General features: G+C 35.6%; 1 protein-coding gene across 6 annotated transcripts in view; it reads left to right on the top strand.

Annotated features, from left to right (window-relative positions):
* SENP6 (SUMO specific peptidase 6) overlaps positions 1 to 18,760 on the top strand; it is a 76,822-nt gene that overhangs the window by 29,917 nt on the left and 28,145 nt on the right. For 2 of the 6 annotated variants that reach the window (XM_035320408.1, XM_035320413.1), the window contains 6 exons: positions 2,267 to 2,368; positions 6,406 to 6,426; positions 12,178 to 12,248; positions 13,381 to 13,526; positions 16,535 to 16,937; positions 17,884 to 18,116. In XM_035320408.1, the coding sequence (XP_035176299.1) occupies positions 2,267 to 2,368; positions 6,406 to 6,426; positions 12,178 to 12,248; positions 13,381 to 13,526; positions 16,535 to 16,937; positions 17,884 to 18,116 (976 nt within the window). The remainder of the gene's footprint in view (positions 1 to 2,266; positions 2,369 to 6,405; positions 6,427 to 12,177; positions 12,249 to 13,380; positions 13,527 to 16,534; positions 16,938 to 17,883; positions 18,117 to 18,760) is intronic. The other 4 variants (XM_035320412.1, XM_035320414.1, XM_035320411.1 and 1 more) reach the window with 3 other exon arrangements.

Below are 18,760 nucleotides of genomic sequence, written 5' to 3'. Positions count from 1 at the left end.
GTGGGATTTGTAATGAAATCTAACCGTACTACTTAATTTTTCTACCTTTCCTATTCAAGCAGTCATACTTGACTGTGTGTGTGTGTATTTTTCTTAAGTTCCAGAAAGGTGTGTGGGTTTTATTTTAAGCTAAATAGTTGCAGAGGTTTTTTGAGACAGTCTAAGCATTTAGTTATTCTATTAGCATATTCTACAGCTGTCCTACTTGGAAGGATATCTGATGCCATATGAAACGTTTAAGTGTGCCATCTAGAACAGTCTGCTTTGACTCAAATCTAATCACTCAGCAGGCTGTGTTACTCTATTCCAGCACCTATCGGAGCTTCTCACTTGAGTGTGAGGCACAAAGCAGAAGCACAGCTTAACAGTTTTTTGTGCTGCAGAGGCACAAGACCAAGTTTCCAAATCATGATGGTTTGGCAAAGCTCAGATTCAACAAATAAAATAATGAAACATGAAATAGGTGTGTTTCTAGACTTGCTTGCTTGTTTTAAACTCCGTAAGTCCTTAGCATTTGAGAAGAAATTCCTGCGCTCTGCTTGTGTTTTCTTGTCTAGTACTTCTTTCACAGAGAGAGCCTGGACAGAAACTGGAAGCCAGAGAGGATTTGCGAGACGCTCAAGTATTTAAAACAAGTAGCTGTCAGCTTTTTATTTTTCAGGGCAACACATTAAACAGAAGGTTGACAATAAATTAGTCTAGATGATGGCTGACCAGCTGGAGTTGTGTAGTCTTGACTTAAGAAGCATGTGCGATGAGTGTGTTTACTTTCGTGATGTTGGTGATTGGAATGTGATGCTTGTGGCTTCATTTATGGAAGTTGAACTGTTAAGTCAGAACATAAATTATGTTTTTAAGCTTCATGTTCTAATGAAAGGTGTTTTACCATTTGTTTGGCTTTGATGGGTCTTGTTCTGTTAAGTTCATGGTTATGCTATGATCAGTCAGATGATAACAGTCATGTTATGCTATGATCAGTCAGAAATGCTCTGAAAGTTTCTAATTTTGACTTGTGATATTTGATACAAATCTCCCAAAAGGGTAAGCTAAAAAGAAATTTAAAAAAAAAAAAAATCAAAATAGTGATTTTCTCACCTTCATCTTTTGGGGATGTATAAAGGAAGGAATTGATGTGCAGCTTTATTGGGGATTCTGGGACTACAGATCTTTGTTGTTCATCCCACGACAAATAGAGGGAATGGAAATTCTGCTGAATAGTGTTTCCAAGAAATATTTTGAATCAATCAGAATGCTTTTTCATGTTCTTATATTTAATGCAGTTGTAATACTGCTTGGCAATTCTAACCTAAACGTAAATGTTGCATTTCCATTATTTGAAGCAGTTGGCATTATCAGCGTTCTATCTGTTGAAAGCTTTGAAGTTTTTTGAACATTTTAAATGCAGTGTTGTGCATCCTGTAGTAGTAGTGTGCACATTAACTGTTAAGGTCTAATGGTCTTCAAGGGAGTTAATGTATTGTTCATTTATTGGATAGAAAATTGTATCTTTTCACACGCTTTTAAGAGATGATAACTGGAAACCAGCCCTCCAGAATTACTTGTTTTATATAGGAATGAGGTTAAAGCCTCAAAAGGCAATAAATGAGGAAACCAAAGAAATGCTGAAGGACATGAATATGCTGTCTCTGTGCAGAGCCCTGTTGAGATGGTTGAGCACCTGAGAAACCTTCTCTTCTACTCTTCTTCAGCTGTGGTGCATTGTTTTGGCTACCAGTCATCTTACCACAATGTATTTGCTGCATTTATTTTCCCTAAGGAATAATAATATTAGAGAAATTCCTGAGTGTACAGTTCAGTCTGTTCATGTCTTACGCACTTTAAATCTTCTTGATGACATTAATAAAATGTGTATATGGAAGCATAAAGTTAACTATAAATGATTGTAATTCATTTTAAAAAGGCAGTATCTTTTCGGAGTGAGGAGGTTGAGCAAAGAAAGCTGGTTCACGGTGTTTTGGGTGATGATAAAATTCAATAAAAATCTTTATTTACCTTTTTTTTTTCTGGTGGAGAGTAAAGTGTGTATTCTTATTTGTCTGTTTTATTCAGGCACTGAATGCTTTTATGCCTGTCCAATACAACCTAACAAGTTATATTACCAATTCAGAAATACTTTTGATTCTTGTTTTTATGTGGCTGTTATTGTAAAAACAAACAAAAAAAGGACACCATGATTTCTAACTCAGACACTGGAAAATACAGTAGAGTCTTTTCTTAAATCATTTTTTTTTCTGTACTTCTGCAGTGAAAATGCTCAGAATATGTCTTGTCCTGTAACTGTGGTACATGGTAGACGCTTTCACCATGCTCATGCACAGACAGCAGTAGTAAAAACAGCAGCCCAAAGGTAAGACTAAGTGGATTTGTTTATTCAGATCTCCCTGTTGTAAACATCCTTTCTGGTTTTGTACATAATCATTTTTGTACATAATTGTTCACCTTATACTATGAAGTGTTTTAGGAAAACATAATTATATGCATCTTGTTGATCATGACCTTTGATCTCAATTACTGCAGTTTCATAAACTTTATGATTTATATAATCTTAGAAATCACTAATTTTAAAGCACAGTATGACATAATCAGAGAGCGTGGAAGTGCTCAAATGGAAATATATTAGGGAAATACTTTGAAATGGGCATAGTATGCAGTAGAACTTTATTGAACTGGCAACAAATATCAAATACTCATTCACAGAAAATCCAGATTGTATAAAATTAATCTAAAGTTAAGCAACGGATAAGACAATCATGAGTAGTCTTTAAATACAGCATAAAATGATTGAAGTGGGACATTTCACAGAAGTGAGATTTTGGATTTTTATAAATACCTGTTGGAATGGATGACAGGAAACTGGAATTTTACTTAGCTATGCTGATTGAAGCTTTGTTGTTTTGAAAACTTAGAAGCATATCAGACTTTGGTAAATACTAGGTGGCTTACTCCCCTCTCCCCTCAGGCTTTTCACACTAAAACATCGGCACAAACATGAACTAACCATTGCTTTAAGATTTATTTTTTTTAATTTGTCCATTCAGAGCTATATGCATTTTTAATGGATTTCCACTGGCTTATCAGCATTTTGTAGCCTCTTTTTTCTGCCCCACTTTTTTTCTTTCCCTTTCCCTTTTTGTGTGTAGAGTTTTAGGAAGCGGTGGGATCATATGTAGGCATTGTCCTAATTTTCATTCCATTTCCATCACCTTCGTGACTGTCTTCAGAATAACAAAGCCTATGTACTAATGTGAATGAATGATATGATCCATATATGTATTATGGTAATCTGGCATTGAGGAAGGAAACTGAAAATGGATTTTACAGTTCTGTCTCTGACCTACACCATTGTTTCCTCTATCCATTTCAAAGTCCACTGTGATTTGTAAATGGAAAACAGCATGGACATTTTCTCCCCTTTAGTAATAGTGGATGCAGTAACAAGGATCTTGCTTTTCTTTATTTCTTAACATCACTGTGAGGCGAGGGTGACTGAAGAGGATTGGCAGAGCGTTTCCCAGGAATAAAAACTAAAAGGCAATGTTTATGTAGCCAGTATGGTTTGGGCTGAACCAGCCTCTTTTTTTCTTATATACAGAAGAATTTCTATATTATATTTAGAAAATTTTTAGAAGAATTTCTATATTAAAGAAATTTATATTAAAATATCTATATTAAATCTATATTAAATTCTATTAAAAGAATTTCTATATTATATTTCTATATATATAAATCTAGAAATATTTATATTTATATTTCTTAGAAAAGCTATGTTTAATGTTCCCTTAGGAAGGTGTTGGGAAAGCATGTTATTACCTTTCCCTTCTTTTTTTTTTCCCATTTCCCTCCTTTTTTTTCCTTTTTTTTCTTAATTCTAAGGGATAAAAGCAAATTCAGGTTATTCAAAGTAAGCAGAAAACCATCTGAGATAGCTTTCTTGGATCTCTGAATGTTGCCCTTAATGTTAGAGTACTCTATTAAACTTGAGAGATGATTCTTTGAAACCACTTACAGATGTGGATCCATCTTACCTAGTTACGTCCCTTAAGCATCTTTCAGCATGCAACAAAGTCCATTCAGATTCCGAGTAGTGCCGTTTTTTTTTTCCATTGCTGCTGAAAGATGGTACATGGCCATTTACTAGCTTGAGTAGCTCAATTCATTGCCTAAATTTAGGAGGGGTGAATCTGGCCATAGTGCCTTGATTTTCATCTTCAGGGGACATTTGACTTGCCTGCCTCACCTATGAGACTTGCTTCTTTATAAGCCTATAATGTAACTTGGAGAAAAAAAAAGTAGTGACTTTGCATGTGTGACTTCCAGAAAGAAAACTAATGCATAAGGTAAGCAAGCTGAATATTGCATGAAGGAATTGGTTAATAGTCCCATTGAATGTTTCTAAAAAATTTTTCTTTTAGGATTGTTGTTGCACTTCATTTACATTAACAACACACAGTTAATTCTTAGGGTCAGAATATTTTTGAAGTTTCAGAGGTGAGAAATAGTCATAAAAAGAAGCAGCCTGATTTGACTGATTGGTCTTCAGAATTTAAGGGTGAGCTTTACAGAGAAACTGTGCAAAGGATATTTAATGCCAGTATCTTTTGCCAGTTGACTCATCTGACTACTCTTTGAAAGCTTCTAAATTAATAGAATGTGACCTCATGGCACGCTTCTTTGTCTTTTTTTCTTTCTTCCCTAAGGAGGTGTGTGTGGCGGTCTCATTGCAGCTTGATGTGAAAAATGTAGATTTATGAATCAGGAGACTATAACTGTTAGGGAAAAAAAAAGTCCTCAGAAAGAAAGGAGTGTGTGCAGAAAATGTGGTAAACGAAGAATAAAATTATAGGAATATCCAGACAAAGAAAGGCGGTTACATGGAAACTGAGTTCTAAGTCGTTTGTTTGTTTTCCTGTACAAATTTATAGCCAGTGCATAGTTGTGTTCTGTTACTTCGTTTGCATTTGTAGAATATTTATGAAATGTTGATTAGTTACAATGGGGAAAATAATTTTAACAAACCTAACATAATGTTCTTAAATCTGTAGTGGATTATTGAAAGCATAAAATTAAAAACACAAATTACTTCTGAGTAGATTGCAACATCAGTGCCAGAGACACAGACTTATTTATACAGGGTTCTTTGAGGTGGGGTGGTGACACAGGGGCAACCAAATTATGAAAATCCATCAAGTTGAATTTGGAGCTTGTGATGTGTGTTGTGTTCCTCATCTCTTTTTTTTTTTGACTTTGCTGCACATGCATGTTAATTTAAATGCTGGCTGAGTATCTGTTGCACTGATGTTTAAAATAAATTTCAATACAACAAGATTGGTCATTTCAAAACAGTATTTTGATAAATACTACCCATGATTTTTCAGTGGAATCTGGGGATTAAGTTGAAATTTATTCAGTTCTGATGCAAGCTTAGCCTAACGTTGTGGTTCAGTGTTGCTTCATTTAATGAGCACACAGTCCTATCTTATGCTATTGACTGACTTTTCTCTAAGACTTGGCATTGGAGTAGCGTGTTATGTACAGCATGTCTAACAAATCTTACTGCATGAGCTGCATGAAGCAATTTGGAAGGACGTTGCTTGTTGTAATTCCTGGCTATATCAAGGATTCTCATCTCTAAATCCTTTTGAGATGCAAAAGTGAGAATTCCTTTCAATGCATTACATAAATACGGGATTTTAAAACAAGCGAGGCATTTAGGGTGATGACTGGGTGTTCTGGATTTTTGCCATCTTTAAGTTCCTTTAGCATTAAAATTTATCATTCTTAGCTGTGACTGCCATAGTTGTAGACAGTTAATCCAAGATATGGATTAACTCTACCAGGGATACATAGATACTGGCTATTGCTCCATGTCAAACTGGTTTGGATCTGACTGCATTCATAAATTCAGATGTGACTCACCACAATGTGGCCTTTATTGTTTGTAAAGGCCAGATCCAGCTGTAAGCAATTTTTACCACTTTCCTGCAATATTGACTGAACATCCCATACCCTAAGTTGATGTGTTTTGCATTCCTTTTACTCTCTTCCCAGAATCCTGAGTATTGTGTAAACTTGAATGCTTTTTTTTTTCAGAATTTGTTGACAATTAATCAAATTTTATACACTGAGAAGGAAGCAAAGCAATGTAGTATTTAGCCCATTGACCTTTGCTGTCTGTGAAGTAATGTTTGTTTGTGTATTCCTAATTATTGTTGCAAAAATGCTATGAATAATAATAATAATGCTCTTTTGACAGCTAGTGCAGTGAGTGCAAGAGACAATGAAACAGTTGCAGCTTTTATCTAATAACTTCTGAATCTAGTGATGTGTGCAACACATATGGGGCTTTGCATCTTATGTTTTTTTTTTCTTTTTTCATATTTTAAGCAATCTGGACCGAAAGGAAAGGTAAGCTTACTGTTGATGAAATGAGCATGGCAATGAGCATTAAGAAAATGAACTGAATGAGTGATGTATCAATGCTAGTTAAAGAATAATCAATCCAGTCAATCGTATCCGCTTGTGTGTGAGGGGAGTTGTTTGTTTTGTTATGTGTTTTTGGTAAAAGAGAATAAATGGACCATAAAACAAACCTCTATATCCATCTCTAAATAATGCCGAGTTAATGTGAACTTTGGGTACCTTTCCACTGGAAATTACTCTGTGTATGTGTCCGTATATAGCTAGCTGACTAGATAGAGATATCTCCAGTGTGCAAATAGATAAATTAACTTTGGCTGAAATTTAAGAATTTACTGCTAACTCTTCCCAGAGCAAGAGATTTGTGTAATAGAATGGTTCTGAAGCATATCTTAGTTGGTTGTCTTAACAGCTTTTACTGTATCATCTCAGCTTGGTTTAAATAGCATTAAAGGTTTGTATTGTATTACTGCATATTTTCTGTTAAAGCAATTAACAGAAAATACACAGCATGAACAGACATGCTATAAGACTTGTTTGTCACTCATTTTGCACGTTTTACTGATGTTAGTGTTTTTCTAGCAGTATGAAATACCATACCTTTGTTTTTCTTTTGATATAGCTTACATTTATGGGTTAGTGTAAACATTTGGTTGATAATGACAATTTGATTTTTTTTTTTAATATCCTCTTTATGTATGTGGTTTTGGCAGTATGCTACGCTTGGTATCGGGTTGAATTGTTTAAAATGTGTAAATAATGTTTAGCCAATAACAATGTGACACAGAAATCTAATATAGAGTTGTTCTTTATGAATTCAGGATTGTGTAGATCTATTTCAAATCTAGCAGTAAAACCAAACCTTTCTGTTTAACTGCCTTTGTTATTTCTTAAGACACAAATTAGCTTTGGTCCTCTAATAAGCAATAGAGTAGAATAGTACCAGTTGGAAGAGACCTCCAGAGCTACCCTCTAGCTACCCTCTCAGTAAAGAAGTTTTTCCTAACATCTAGTGTGAACTTCCCTGATGCTGGCTTGAGCCATTAAGGGATTTGATCATCCTCTTGCTGCCCTGGCTTTGAGTTTATGCATCTTTTCCTGCTGTTCTTTGTGTTGCATTTATGTTACTAATTAACCATTCGGTTATTAATGCTTGTAATTTGGTACTTTATGTCATAGGAAAACTAGGGCTGAGTTGCATAGTGGTGATCTTAATTTTCCCCTGGGGACACTGAATTCTTCCTAATCCAGTACAGTTAGATATGTTTGTTTTTCCTTCGTTGCTGTCTTATCAGGGGGAAGTAATGTAGACAGGAGTTGCTGAATTTAGATTTAATCGTTACCATCATGATAAGTGCAGCTGCAACCCCTGACTTTCTGGGCCAGATAGGTCTACTGACCTGCATACTAAAAATCCAACTCCTATGCTGCTGCTTCTCTCTTTCATGGAATCATAAAATGGTATGAGGTGGAAGGGACCTTAAAGACCCTCTAATTCCACCTCCCCTGCCATGGGGGGACACCTCCCACTAGACCAGGTTGCCCAAAGTCTCATCCAACCTGGCCCTTGGTACCCCACTTTTCCTGTGAGACATGCTAAAGCTAAATCATACTCTGCAGCTTGGTGCTTCCTGTTTTCTCATGCCTTATTCTGTTTTTGTGTAATGATTTTGAAACCAACAGCCTGTGTGCTGTGGTACACCCCCAAGCAGAATGGGGAGAGTGAAGAAGGGCTGAATAAGACGTACCCTGACAGAGCCAGTCTGTGCATTGAACACAGCTCTTGTGTGAGCTTAAAAGGTATTATAATCAAAACTGTTTATAATAGATGAGATTAAATGAGATGCCTAAAACAATTTAAGGCTCTGAGCATAGTCTTGCTCTTCAAGCAACATCTAAATCTTTTAAGAACTATTTTAGGAAACCTAACAGGCAAAACAAAATAAAAAATATTTACAATAGATTATTCAGCAAGATGGCAGGAACAGCAATCAATATCATATTTTCTTTTTTCTTTATTAAGCACAATACGTAGATAGTCTTGCATCTTGATGTTTTTAGCTGCTTGATCCCTCCTTTATTCTTTTTGAAGTACAAGATTGAGTTTGAGTTTTATTAATAGGATTTAACAGCAAAAAGGTATTAGTTTTGAAGTGCTTTATGTTTTTTAATTTTTATAAGAATCTTTTTATTTTAGATTTTTTTTTCAGAATAGTCCTTTTGAAGCTAGGTGGCATGTTGTTTTAAAGCATTACTTTCCATTCTGTTTCTGCATCCATATACAAGTAAACTGTTGAGTATCGTAAGAGCTGTACTGTAGAAGGTACCAGTGGATCTGACACTGTTCAAACAGCTAGAAATTCCATGCTGATGAGGGAACCTTTGTTTTGCCATGTATAAAGTTTTGTGATGGTGGTCGCTGCCTTTTTGTGTATTGTTTGTTGTTTGTTTTTTTTTTCAGTGCAAGGAAACTAGTGGGAAGAGCTTCAAGTTGTTTTGCTCTTATGAGAGGACTGTTACCACCTCCAAGAAAACATTTTTCTTAGATTAAATCTGCAGTTGAATAATAATTGACTAATCTAGTGGCCTTCTGTAACGGAGCAACTGCATCAGTGGACAAAGGAAAAGCTGCTGATGTTCTCTAAGACCTTTGATATTGTTTCTTACAACATTCTTGCCACTGCATTAAAGGGAGGTTGGTCCAGAGGGTGGACTGTTAGAGGGACAAAGAGTTGTCTGGTTGGCCATGTCCAGAGAGTTAGACGACAACACAATGTCCAAGTGTAAACCACTGGCAAGTGGCATCCCTCAAGGGTTCATGCTGGGACTGGCGCTATTCAGTATCTTCAGTAACATAGTGGGATCGAGTGAGCCCGTAGCAAGTTTGCAGATAACACCAAGTGAGTGGGTGCAGTTGATAGGCTTGAGGGAAGGGATGCCATCCAGAGGGACCATGGAGGAGGCTTGGGAGGCAGGCCTGTGTAAGCCTCATGAAGTTCAGCAAGGCCAAGTGCAAGGTCCTGCACCTGGGTTGGTGCAGGGCACAGCATGATTATGGGCTGGGTGAGGAATGGATGGAGAGTGGCCCTGCAGGGAAGGAATTAGGTATGCTGGTGGATGAAACATTGGATGCGAGCTGGCAGTGTGCACTTGCAGCCTGGAAGCGTGGCCAGCAGATCAATGAAGGTGATTGTCCCTCTGCTCTGCCCCTGTGAGACCCCACCTGGAGAAGGGTGCTGAGGTACCAGCACAGGTTGCCCAGAGAAGCTGTGGATGCCCCATCCCTGGAGGTGTTCAAGGCCAGGCTGAATGGGGCTTTGGGCAACCTGGTCTGGTGGGAGGTGTCCCTGCCCATGGTGGGGGATTGGAACAGATTGTCTTTAAAGGCCCTTCCAACCCAAGCCTATAATTCTAATGATGATTAAATCATCAGACATAAGAACTCCAGTTTAACATTCCAGCTGATTCTTGCTAAGAAGATTAACTGAGAGATGTACGTCTTGTTAGCAAATGTCTGAGTTACAGGAATTTATGAAGCTCAACAAAATAATACAAGTAAGACCTTGCTTGAGGCTGAGCACTTTGTTACGGAGAAAGCTTGAGACTGGCAGCATGATGAGGGCTTTTTTGGGGTGAAAGACAATCTGGTCTTCCAGGTTTTATTTATGAGTAAAAATTCTGAACAAGCATTATTTAAAAATAGAGTAGAAATAAAAGCCTTAATATATGTTTGCAGATTTCCAGTGATTAATGAAATTAACATATTCATAATGCATTTAATATTCATTTAAATGCTACCGGTGTTAAGAAGTGATTATTTGTTACAATATTAACTGCTAAATTGTCTCTCACCCTTCCTTTAGTCTTGGTCAACTTTTGGCTTAGTTGCATAGGTTTATGGGAGTGCTCTCAGGTGCCTAATTTTTCCTAACATGTAGTTGGATGTAACCAGTTCATTGTGAACATGAATAAAAGTCTTTTACTGTTGGAGAAGAAAGATACTTTATGCTAGCCCTTGTGTATTTTTCATATCTCCTGTAATAATACGTGTGGGTTTTTTTCCTACCCTTTAGTATGGTATTTTTATCATTGGTTTTGGTAGTAACAGCTTCTTGTTATATAATGCTTAGTTTGCGCTCTGCCTTAGATTTCCCCCAATTTTACGTTTCAAGTAAAACTTCTTGATTTGAACTTTTAATGAAAATATTTTAAAAATGGAATTGTTTATGAACAAACACTCATGTCGAGTTTCTGATTGTGGTGCAGTTTATATGTGGAGATGGTTTAAAAAAAACAACTCAAAACTTGTGTTGGAGCAGGATTGTTTCAGAAATGCATTTGACACGATAACAAATCAAGCTAATCTGCAGTATGTTTGTGGGCACTAATGGTATAAAGTACTGTAACTTCCCAACGTTTCATGCTGCAATCCAGCCACACTTGTTTTTGAACCTTTTTTTCTCCCCAAGTTTTTCTGCATGGTGCAGCTCCTCAGCACAGTAAAACCTGTTCGTGTTTAGTACAGGGTTAATAAATTCAGAGGGCCAGATTTGGTAAGAAAAACTGTAAAAGGTATTGTAGAATAATCTGGTTCCAAAGATGTTAATAATAAAGTGTGGGAGACCCTGAGAAGTATTAGCTAGAAATGCAGGATATCCAAAGGGCTTGACATTCTGCTGCAGTAGGACATTATTTGCTGAAACAAATAAAGATTTATTCCTCGTTTTGAAATCTGCTTCAGCCATAGCTGAATCATTGTCAGGTGGGCCCTAAAGATCTAGCTGTGTTTGTCTGAGATGTTACTGTCTACAGCTGTTTACTTTGCTCCCTTTGGTGCTGATTTTTGTCCTTGTATTCAGAGGTGGCATTGTGGGATGCATGTGACCCACTTGCAACCCAGAGCACTGACTTAACTTGGCAATAAAAGCAGTTTCTGCTGAAGTTGTAGACAAGGCCTCCTGTGTTTCAGGTGCATGTCATGTCATGTTCAAACAGTAACAATAACCTACAGCTGCAGATCAGGGTACGAGCAGAGAACTGCCATTAACAGTAACTGAGATGCAGTATCAGGAATCTTAATTTGATGATAATTTGATTTGACATGCTTTTGTGTAAACTGAAAATATCTTTTAAGGAAACTCAAAATTATAATGCTTAATATATGAGCAAATATGTGATATATTATGCAAATTATGCCAACTGAAGTTTTCTTACCAACTAATTTGTCTGCATAATGTTATTTTCTTAAAGATAAAAGTTGTTTCTTCACCTGTGTTCTTTTTATTTTTTGGCCATGCAATTTTTGACATCAGATGTCTTTCCTCTCTTTTGCATTTTCTCATCTTTTTAATGTTGTGGAGTTTAAGATGTGGAATCTAATATTGTTAAAGTAATAGTTGTTTCTATTTTTGGATTTTTAAAGTATCTATGTTATACTTCATGAGTATGGAGGAGGAGATACAGGCATCAGTCCTTGAAGACTTTGGTCTGAAAGTAAGACTTAAAAACTATTGATTACTGTGAAAAAGGATTTACATCAGAAACACTTCTAAGACCTTTACTGTAGCAGTTGTTAGCATTCTGGTGATATTTTTTTCTGAAGTGTACACAGCATGTTAGAGGAGATGTTATTTATTCATAACTTTAAGATGCAGTTCAGATATTTTTTTCCATGTGTAATTGTGGCAAAAATACAATGGTCTCAGTTGAAAGAACAACTGTATCTAATTTATTTTCCAGAAAAGAATATCCCCCCCAGCTTCAGAAAGTAGAAGCAGATCACATTAGATTACCACGACCTCAAGGAGTGGGTAAGTTATGTAAGAATTTTAGAATCCTCATTTCTTTTAAGCAGAGGTTTTTTTGTTGTTTTGTTTTGTTTGTTTGTTTGTTTTCAATCACTGCTATTGGCAAGTATGTTGCCAAACTTTGAGTAACCTTTAGTATATCTATCCTTATTCTAGTTTTATACAGGTTTGTGCAAGAAGGAAGACTCTTTTTTGACAGATTTTTGCAACCTGTTCACTAATGCTATAATAAACTCTAGTTAGATGCCAGTTATTTTAAATACAAATGGAACTGGGAAAATTTAGAGTAATAAAATTGTTGGGTTCAGAACTAATGATGTTCATTTCAGATTCATCAGTACTGATACAGGTAGTCTGTGAACCAGCAAGACTATATAATGAAAAAGTGTTCATATATGTTAAAATTGTAGCCTTTAAAAAAAGTTCCAGGATGGAGACTGTAATTAAACTAGTGAGACTAACTGGCATTTTTATATTAAACTGAAATATAAGGTACTGTTGTACAACATACTGAAAAGCCCCTTTTATAAGAAGACCTCACTCTGTACACTGTTAGTTAAATAGTTTTTGTGTTTCTTTGTTCCTGTGCTCTTCTGGTATTTAAATTAATGCCTCAATATAAAACAAGATATGGTGGTATAGTTCAGTGTACTGCTGAGTTTTGCGCTGAAGGAATAAATCCTAAATTATGCAAAATATTTTCAGTTGTTCTAAATGCGTTCACCAGCAATCTTCCTGTGAAAATTATCAGCAGCAGCATCTAGCAGATCCTCACCTCCTTTCAGTAGTAAAGGCTTCCTTCTAGTTGTAGTAAAGTCTCCCCTAAGGCCAAAGAGAGACTTTGGCCTTGAGACTCTTCAAGGCCAAAGTCTCCTCTGATGTGAAACTAGAAATTGTAACTAAGAGACGCAAAAATAGTAGTAATCAAACAAAATTTAAAATATTATTTTAGTTTTTTTATTTATACAATAAGTCATAAGACACTTCTTTAAATGAATGAAATGTAGTTTGTTGCATGCTTTCAAAAACAAAGTTAATGTTTAGTTCAGATTAATGTTTGTAAAGAAGTAAGTTGACCATAATTGCATCTGAGCAGACATTTCTTGTTAACATTTTTGGTTTTTTTTCCTCCTAGACAGTATAATGGAAAACACAGAAGAGTCGGAATCGGAATCAGAATCTGAAATCAAAAGAAAGGTGCAACAGAAACGTCACTGCAATTCATATCAGTCTGACTTGTCCCTATCTTCTTCTACAAAAAAAAGCTTAACCCAGTTAAAGGTGGGCTATGTTTTTGTTGTTTGTTTGTTTGTTTTAAAAAATGTTTAACTGTTCTAAAAATCCTTCTAGTTGAAGCAGAATGTAAATATTTAAACTAAAAAGTTATGGTAGTGCAGATATTTAAGTGTTGATACTGATGACAACTGTGAAATACTTATTTTGTGAATTGAACAAACAGATGGTGCAATGGAAAGTGAAAGAGCCTGTGTTTAAATTGATTGGGGAATCTGATCCATGCGTATTGGAATAAACCAGCAAACCTTTGGATATCTATCTATGCAGTAGAGGAATAATATTTCACACTTTGTTGGAATTTATTTAATATAAAAATGCATAATTTTCAGTACTTATATAAATAATGCTGGTGTCCTTGAGCCAGACCATGTGTAACTGACCACACTGCTGCAAGAAACTGTTCTCTATCTCCCTGATGGAAAAAGGGTCAGACTTGATTACATTGTTTCAAGATCTTGATTTTATTTCCAAAACCATAGGGCAGGTTTTACTTGTAAACAAAATTTAATAATTACGTCTGGTACTTTCTCCCATGAGTGCTTGCAGTAAAATGTTCAAACAGTAAGCTTAAAAATGAGAAAAAAACATACGTTACTAATCAGAGTGTATTAGGAGATTGAAAAAAGGGATGAACGATTATACAGCCTCACAAATTTTGTCAAACAGTTACCTCTGATAAATGCCTAAATTGCTGATTACATAAAGTTAGGGGGATATGTCCTTACTTTGTTCTCTGTGCTCTTAATGGGCCATTGTTAAAAGTACAACACAGGGCTGGATGAACTTTTACTCCTGTCCCCTAGGATAGTTATGATTCTGTAAGACTGCAGTTTGCGGATACACTTTCTGGATATAGGACCTAGTGTGTTAATCTGATCTTTGTGTTTTAAGTAGAAACATAGCTTTTCAGCAGCTTAATAGCTGATTAGAGGGGAGAAGGTATGGTTATGGACATATTAAGGGGATAATTATATTGCTATAAATTACAAATTCATAGATTAATATGAAAAGCCAGAAGAAATCATGCTGCAACTGATTTTATTAGCAGAACTCTTCATTATGTTTGTTTCTATTTAAACAGGTTAAGAGTTTAATCTTTTGCCTAAAATCAGTTTAATCCTGTAACAATGTTTTATGCATTTGTTGTGAACCATATGCTTTTTAGTGAAGCGTGCACTGCCACAGTATGTAGATGATCCATATAGATGTTTATGGAACCTTTGAACAATTCAAATGTGTTAGGTATGGTTTCGTGCCAGAGGAATTGCAGACAACCAGCTGCTTATCAGGCAAAGTGCAAATGGTATTCATCTTCCTGTACTGTAACAGGTTGCATTTCTGTAAATTTTTAACAATTAAGAAGTTTTATAGGAGGGTAGATTGTGTTTCATACGTACTTAGTAAAAGCAAAAGCTTTTGATGCTAAAACGTATAGGGCAGAGACATGGAATATTTGAATTTTGCACATGTTACTCAAGTCCTGAAGCAGATATAAGATACATTAGGTATAACTCACCTACTTAAGTAGTTATTCAAAGTCCAGCTTAAAAAATAAAAAAGAGTATGTCCTTCGGAATTAAACACGACTGCCTCTACCATCAGAATGCCTGCTCTCAAACCATGGAAGGGAATTTTCAATTCCTGGTTTGTGGTTGAGGTGGAAGGCTGCAGTTATTCTGTACTTAAGATCTTTCAGGTATGATAGGCTATTGAATGTTTTAATGTCTGATTGAAATTCTTCCATGTGATCAGCTGTATCTCTGTAAAAGGTGCGTTCTGTAACTCAGCACTGAGACACAGCACTGATATTCCTGTCACTTGCTATGTTATGCTACTACTCAGATTTAATAGTCTGGTTTAAAGGCTTTTTATACTTTTTTTTTTTTTTTTTTTGCATCTGTTTTGCTATGGTATGTGTAGCTTGGTTAAATTGCAGAAATGCTGTGAAAAATATGTTCTCTTTCTATAACTTTTCTTTGTCTTCCTTTTAAAAATGAGAACCCTACACCTGAGGAAGTCCTCTTTATTGTTGTTCATGGCTGGGGATGGGGTATGCAAATTGTGGTAGATATGTTTTGAAAACAGGTTCAAAAATTTGTTGTGGCTTTTAGAAGGTTAGCATCTTCCATAGTTCACAGTAAAGTGAACCTTTGAAAGTGTCATTTGACCTCAGTGTTGCTGGATACAATAAGGTACGTTAAATTTCAGTTCTAGAGGTGTCCCGTATTCAGTACATATTCAGTAGCTTGCATGTTACTATCAAATACACCTAGACTTGGCAGTCCAAGTTCTGCACTCTTTAATATTCTTCATTACTTGTAATTAAGTAGGCTCTAGTAGATGTGAGAGAAACAAAATCTCTCTCTTTGCAGTAATGATACAATTTCCTTTTTTTATAGCCCCTGTTTCCTCTAGGTCTGGAAAACACCTTTTCCTCAAGTCCTGTTTTCTGTGATACTGGACTGTAGATCAATGTATTTCATTTTCTTCAAGTTTTTTTAGAGGAGTGATTTTCTGCGTGGTTTGCCAGGCCGTTAGAAGATGTCTTGGGAGGACAAATGAACTTAATGATTGAGGAGACTGCTTCTAGTTCTTAGCATTGCTCTGTTGATCCTCAGGTTACTTTATTTTTGTCCAATGTAACTATTTTTACAGAAATGATGTAACTGAACCTTCTTGCTGATGGTGTTACATATGAACTATGATGCTGATACATATGAGCAGTGTGCAACCTTTTAATACATAAAGAAAAAAAGATGAAGTCTGAATTGCTGAACATTAACTTCTTAAAAATTGCCACATTGCCAAATTTCTAAATGAAAAAATCTAACTGAATTTTAATATTTGCTTTGAGTGTTTACTATAATTGCTAATATACTATCATCAATTTTCATTCTGAACAGAAATTAAATGCAAACTTTGGAAATGATATCTTTGTTGTTCTTAGTTGCTGATCAGGGTTTGTTTGTTTTTCCTTCCTCCTTCCTTTCTAGCTTTTGGAACCAATTGATTATTCTACTGATTGCCCAAATTGTGGGCGGGCAAATGAAAACCAGACCAAATGCCGACATTGTGAAAACATTTCTCTTAAGGATTTGCAAAGAGTCTCCAGACAAACTGCAACATTAGGTGAATCTATGGGACCTTTATCACGTTCTTCAATACACCAGAATTCAACGGGGCAAAAATCTTCAGGTACAGGGTTCAACACAAAGAAGTTTTATAGTTCTGCTGTCGGAAAAGGTCCAGCGGATATTCTACTGGGTAATGAAGTTGTAGGACATTCTATGTTACGACAGAATGGAAAAGTTGGTCTTATAACTGGGACAAAAAATACTAAAATTACAGGAAGCTTAAGACAGAGGAGTACAAGACCATCTGAACTAAATGATCCAAGTAAGTATCATTTCATGAATATAGCCATAAAATGAAAATGCAGAACATCCTGTAATGAAGAAACCTTCTGCACAAGCTTATGTTATTGACTTTGCCTGGAATTATTTTGTGGATATGTTTTTGGGGTGGGGACATAACATAGTTTTTTAACGTCTTTTGTCATATACTAAGGTACTCTTTGAGAAGTGAACACTGGGTAAAACAAAAAAATATTAATGTTTTTTTTTTAAGACTTAAAATTTACACTTTTTAAAAAAGCATTCTTAGCAGAGTTGTCATCCATTCCCATGAAGAAAACAGTCTTTAACATATTTTTTTACATTTTTTTCTATTTTTACTCATTCCTTCTCATTTCTCCTTAGCTATAGATCTGAACACTGTCCAGGTTTTCTCATTTACTGAAACTTTGTTCTGTATAAAATGTTAATATTTGTTAATATCTGCATGAACTGATAAGCAGACAGGAACTGGAATTTCGAAATTATGGTTCTAGTTCTGTGCTTAGTTTATTAGACCATGTTGTATTTTACTGATTTGAACAACTTAAGTTGTAACTTCTCTGGTCAGTTTTTCTTTACACTACCTGTGGTACATAACCTTTTAAAAAAATAAGCTCTTCAGCAAAGAGGGGCTCAAGTTAGACTTAAGCTGTATTGTTCACTGTCAGCTTTTTTTTTTTTTTTTGAAATAGGGCATGGATGACTTCATTTCTGTGTCTAGAGGAAAACTGATGATACACATTTCTCGTACAGCTAGTTATGGGAAATAAAAAGTGAGGGAGAGAGCAGATTCCAAATAAATATTAATAAAAGTATAATATAATGATAAATGTGGACTGTTTTTGATACTGCAGGACAATTACATAAATTACTTTTAAGCTATTGCTTGCAAAGAAGTTTCTGTTAAGAAAAATGTAGTGGTTGAGAATTTAATATTTTCTGTTTAGTTGTTTTGTCTAGTGATGATGATGAGGAGGAGGATAGTGGCAGCACTAGGAGAATGGAAAGCATTTCACCTCGTCCTGCAGATTCAGCCCGCTCCTCCCCAGCTCCTTCTACAGGAAAGGTGGAAGCAGCATTAAAGGAAAACAGTTGTGGAATAGAACAGAGAATAGGTAGCATTACAACAGAAACAGAAATTGCAGTCACACTACCAAGAAAAGCAAGAATGAAAGATCAGGTACTATTTCATACTTTGTTTAAAGAAAACAAAAATCAAATCATAAATGGGAAATGTAAAGGTTTGTCTTGCATTGTTGTAAATAGGCTCTATTTGATTGCTTATTTATCAGCTCAAGTAGTATCTCTGCTTATATAATACTGGAAACATAAGAAAATTTGTTAAAATTTCCAAGAATTCATAATATTTGAATTATGCTTTTAACATAGATGTTTCTGTGTTGAATGCATGCTCTCTGAGTCTGTATTGGGTACCTCTATGAAACTGAAGGGCCATCTTAGTTTGCAGAAAAACATCAGTACTAGCTGTTTTTTGGTGAGACTTTGGACATAGGAACAACATAGATGAAAAGAAACATTGGGAACAACAGTGGCAACAGTGGCCCTTTACAATTAAAATACTTTGACAACTGTCCCAGTTAATAGCACTTATTTGAAGGATTTCATGGTGGGGCTTTTGTTTTTTAGTTGAGCACCACTGCAAGAATTGGATAAACAAAGACAAAAAAATGCACCATGAGCAGGCTCCTTAAGTGCTGTCAAAGGGGATAGCTTTCACGGTATGTTAAAAACTCAACTACCTCAACAGTGAACCAGCAGGAAGAACAAATGCCCTGTGACAATTGTTGAATTAATACTACTGAT

Source organism: Oxyura jamaicensis, chromosome 3, assembly GCF_011077185.1.
Source record: "Oxyura jamaicensis isolate SHBP4307 breed ruddy duck chromosome 3, BPBGC_Ojam_1.0, whole genome shotgun sequence".
NCBI lineage: Eukaryota > Metazoa > Chordata > Aves > Anseriformes > Anatidae > Oxyura > Oxyura jamaicensis.
Note: the sequence above shows the minus strand (reverse complement) of the source record. Positions and strands in the feature narration are given on the sequence as shown.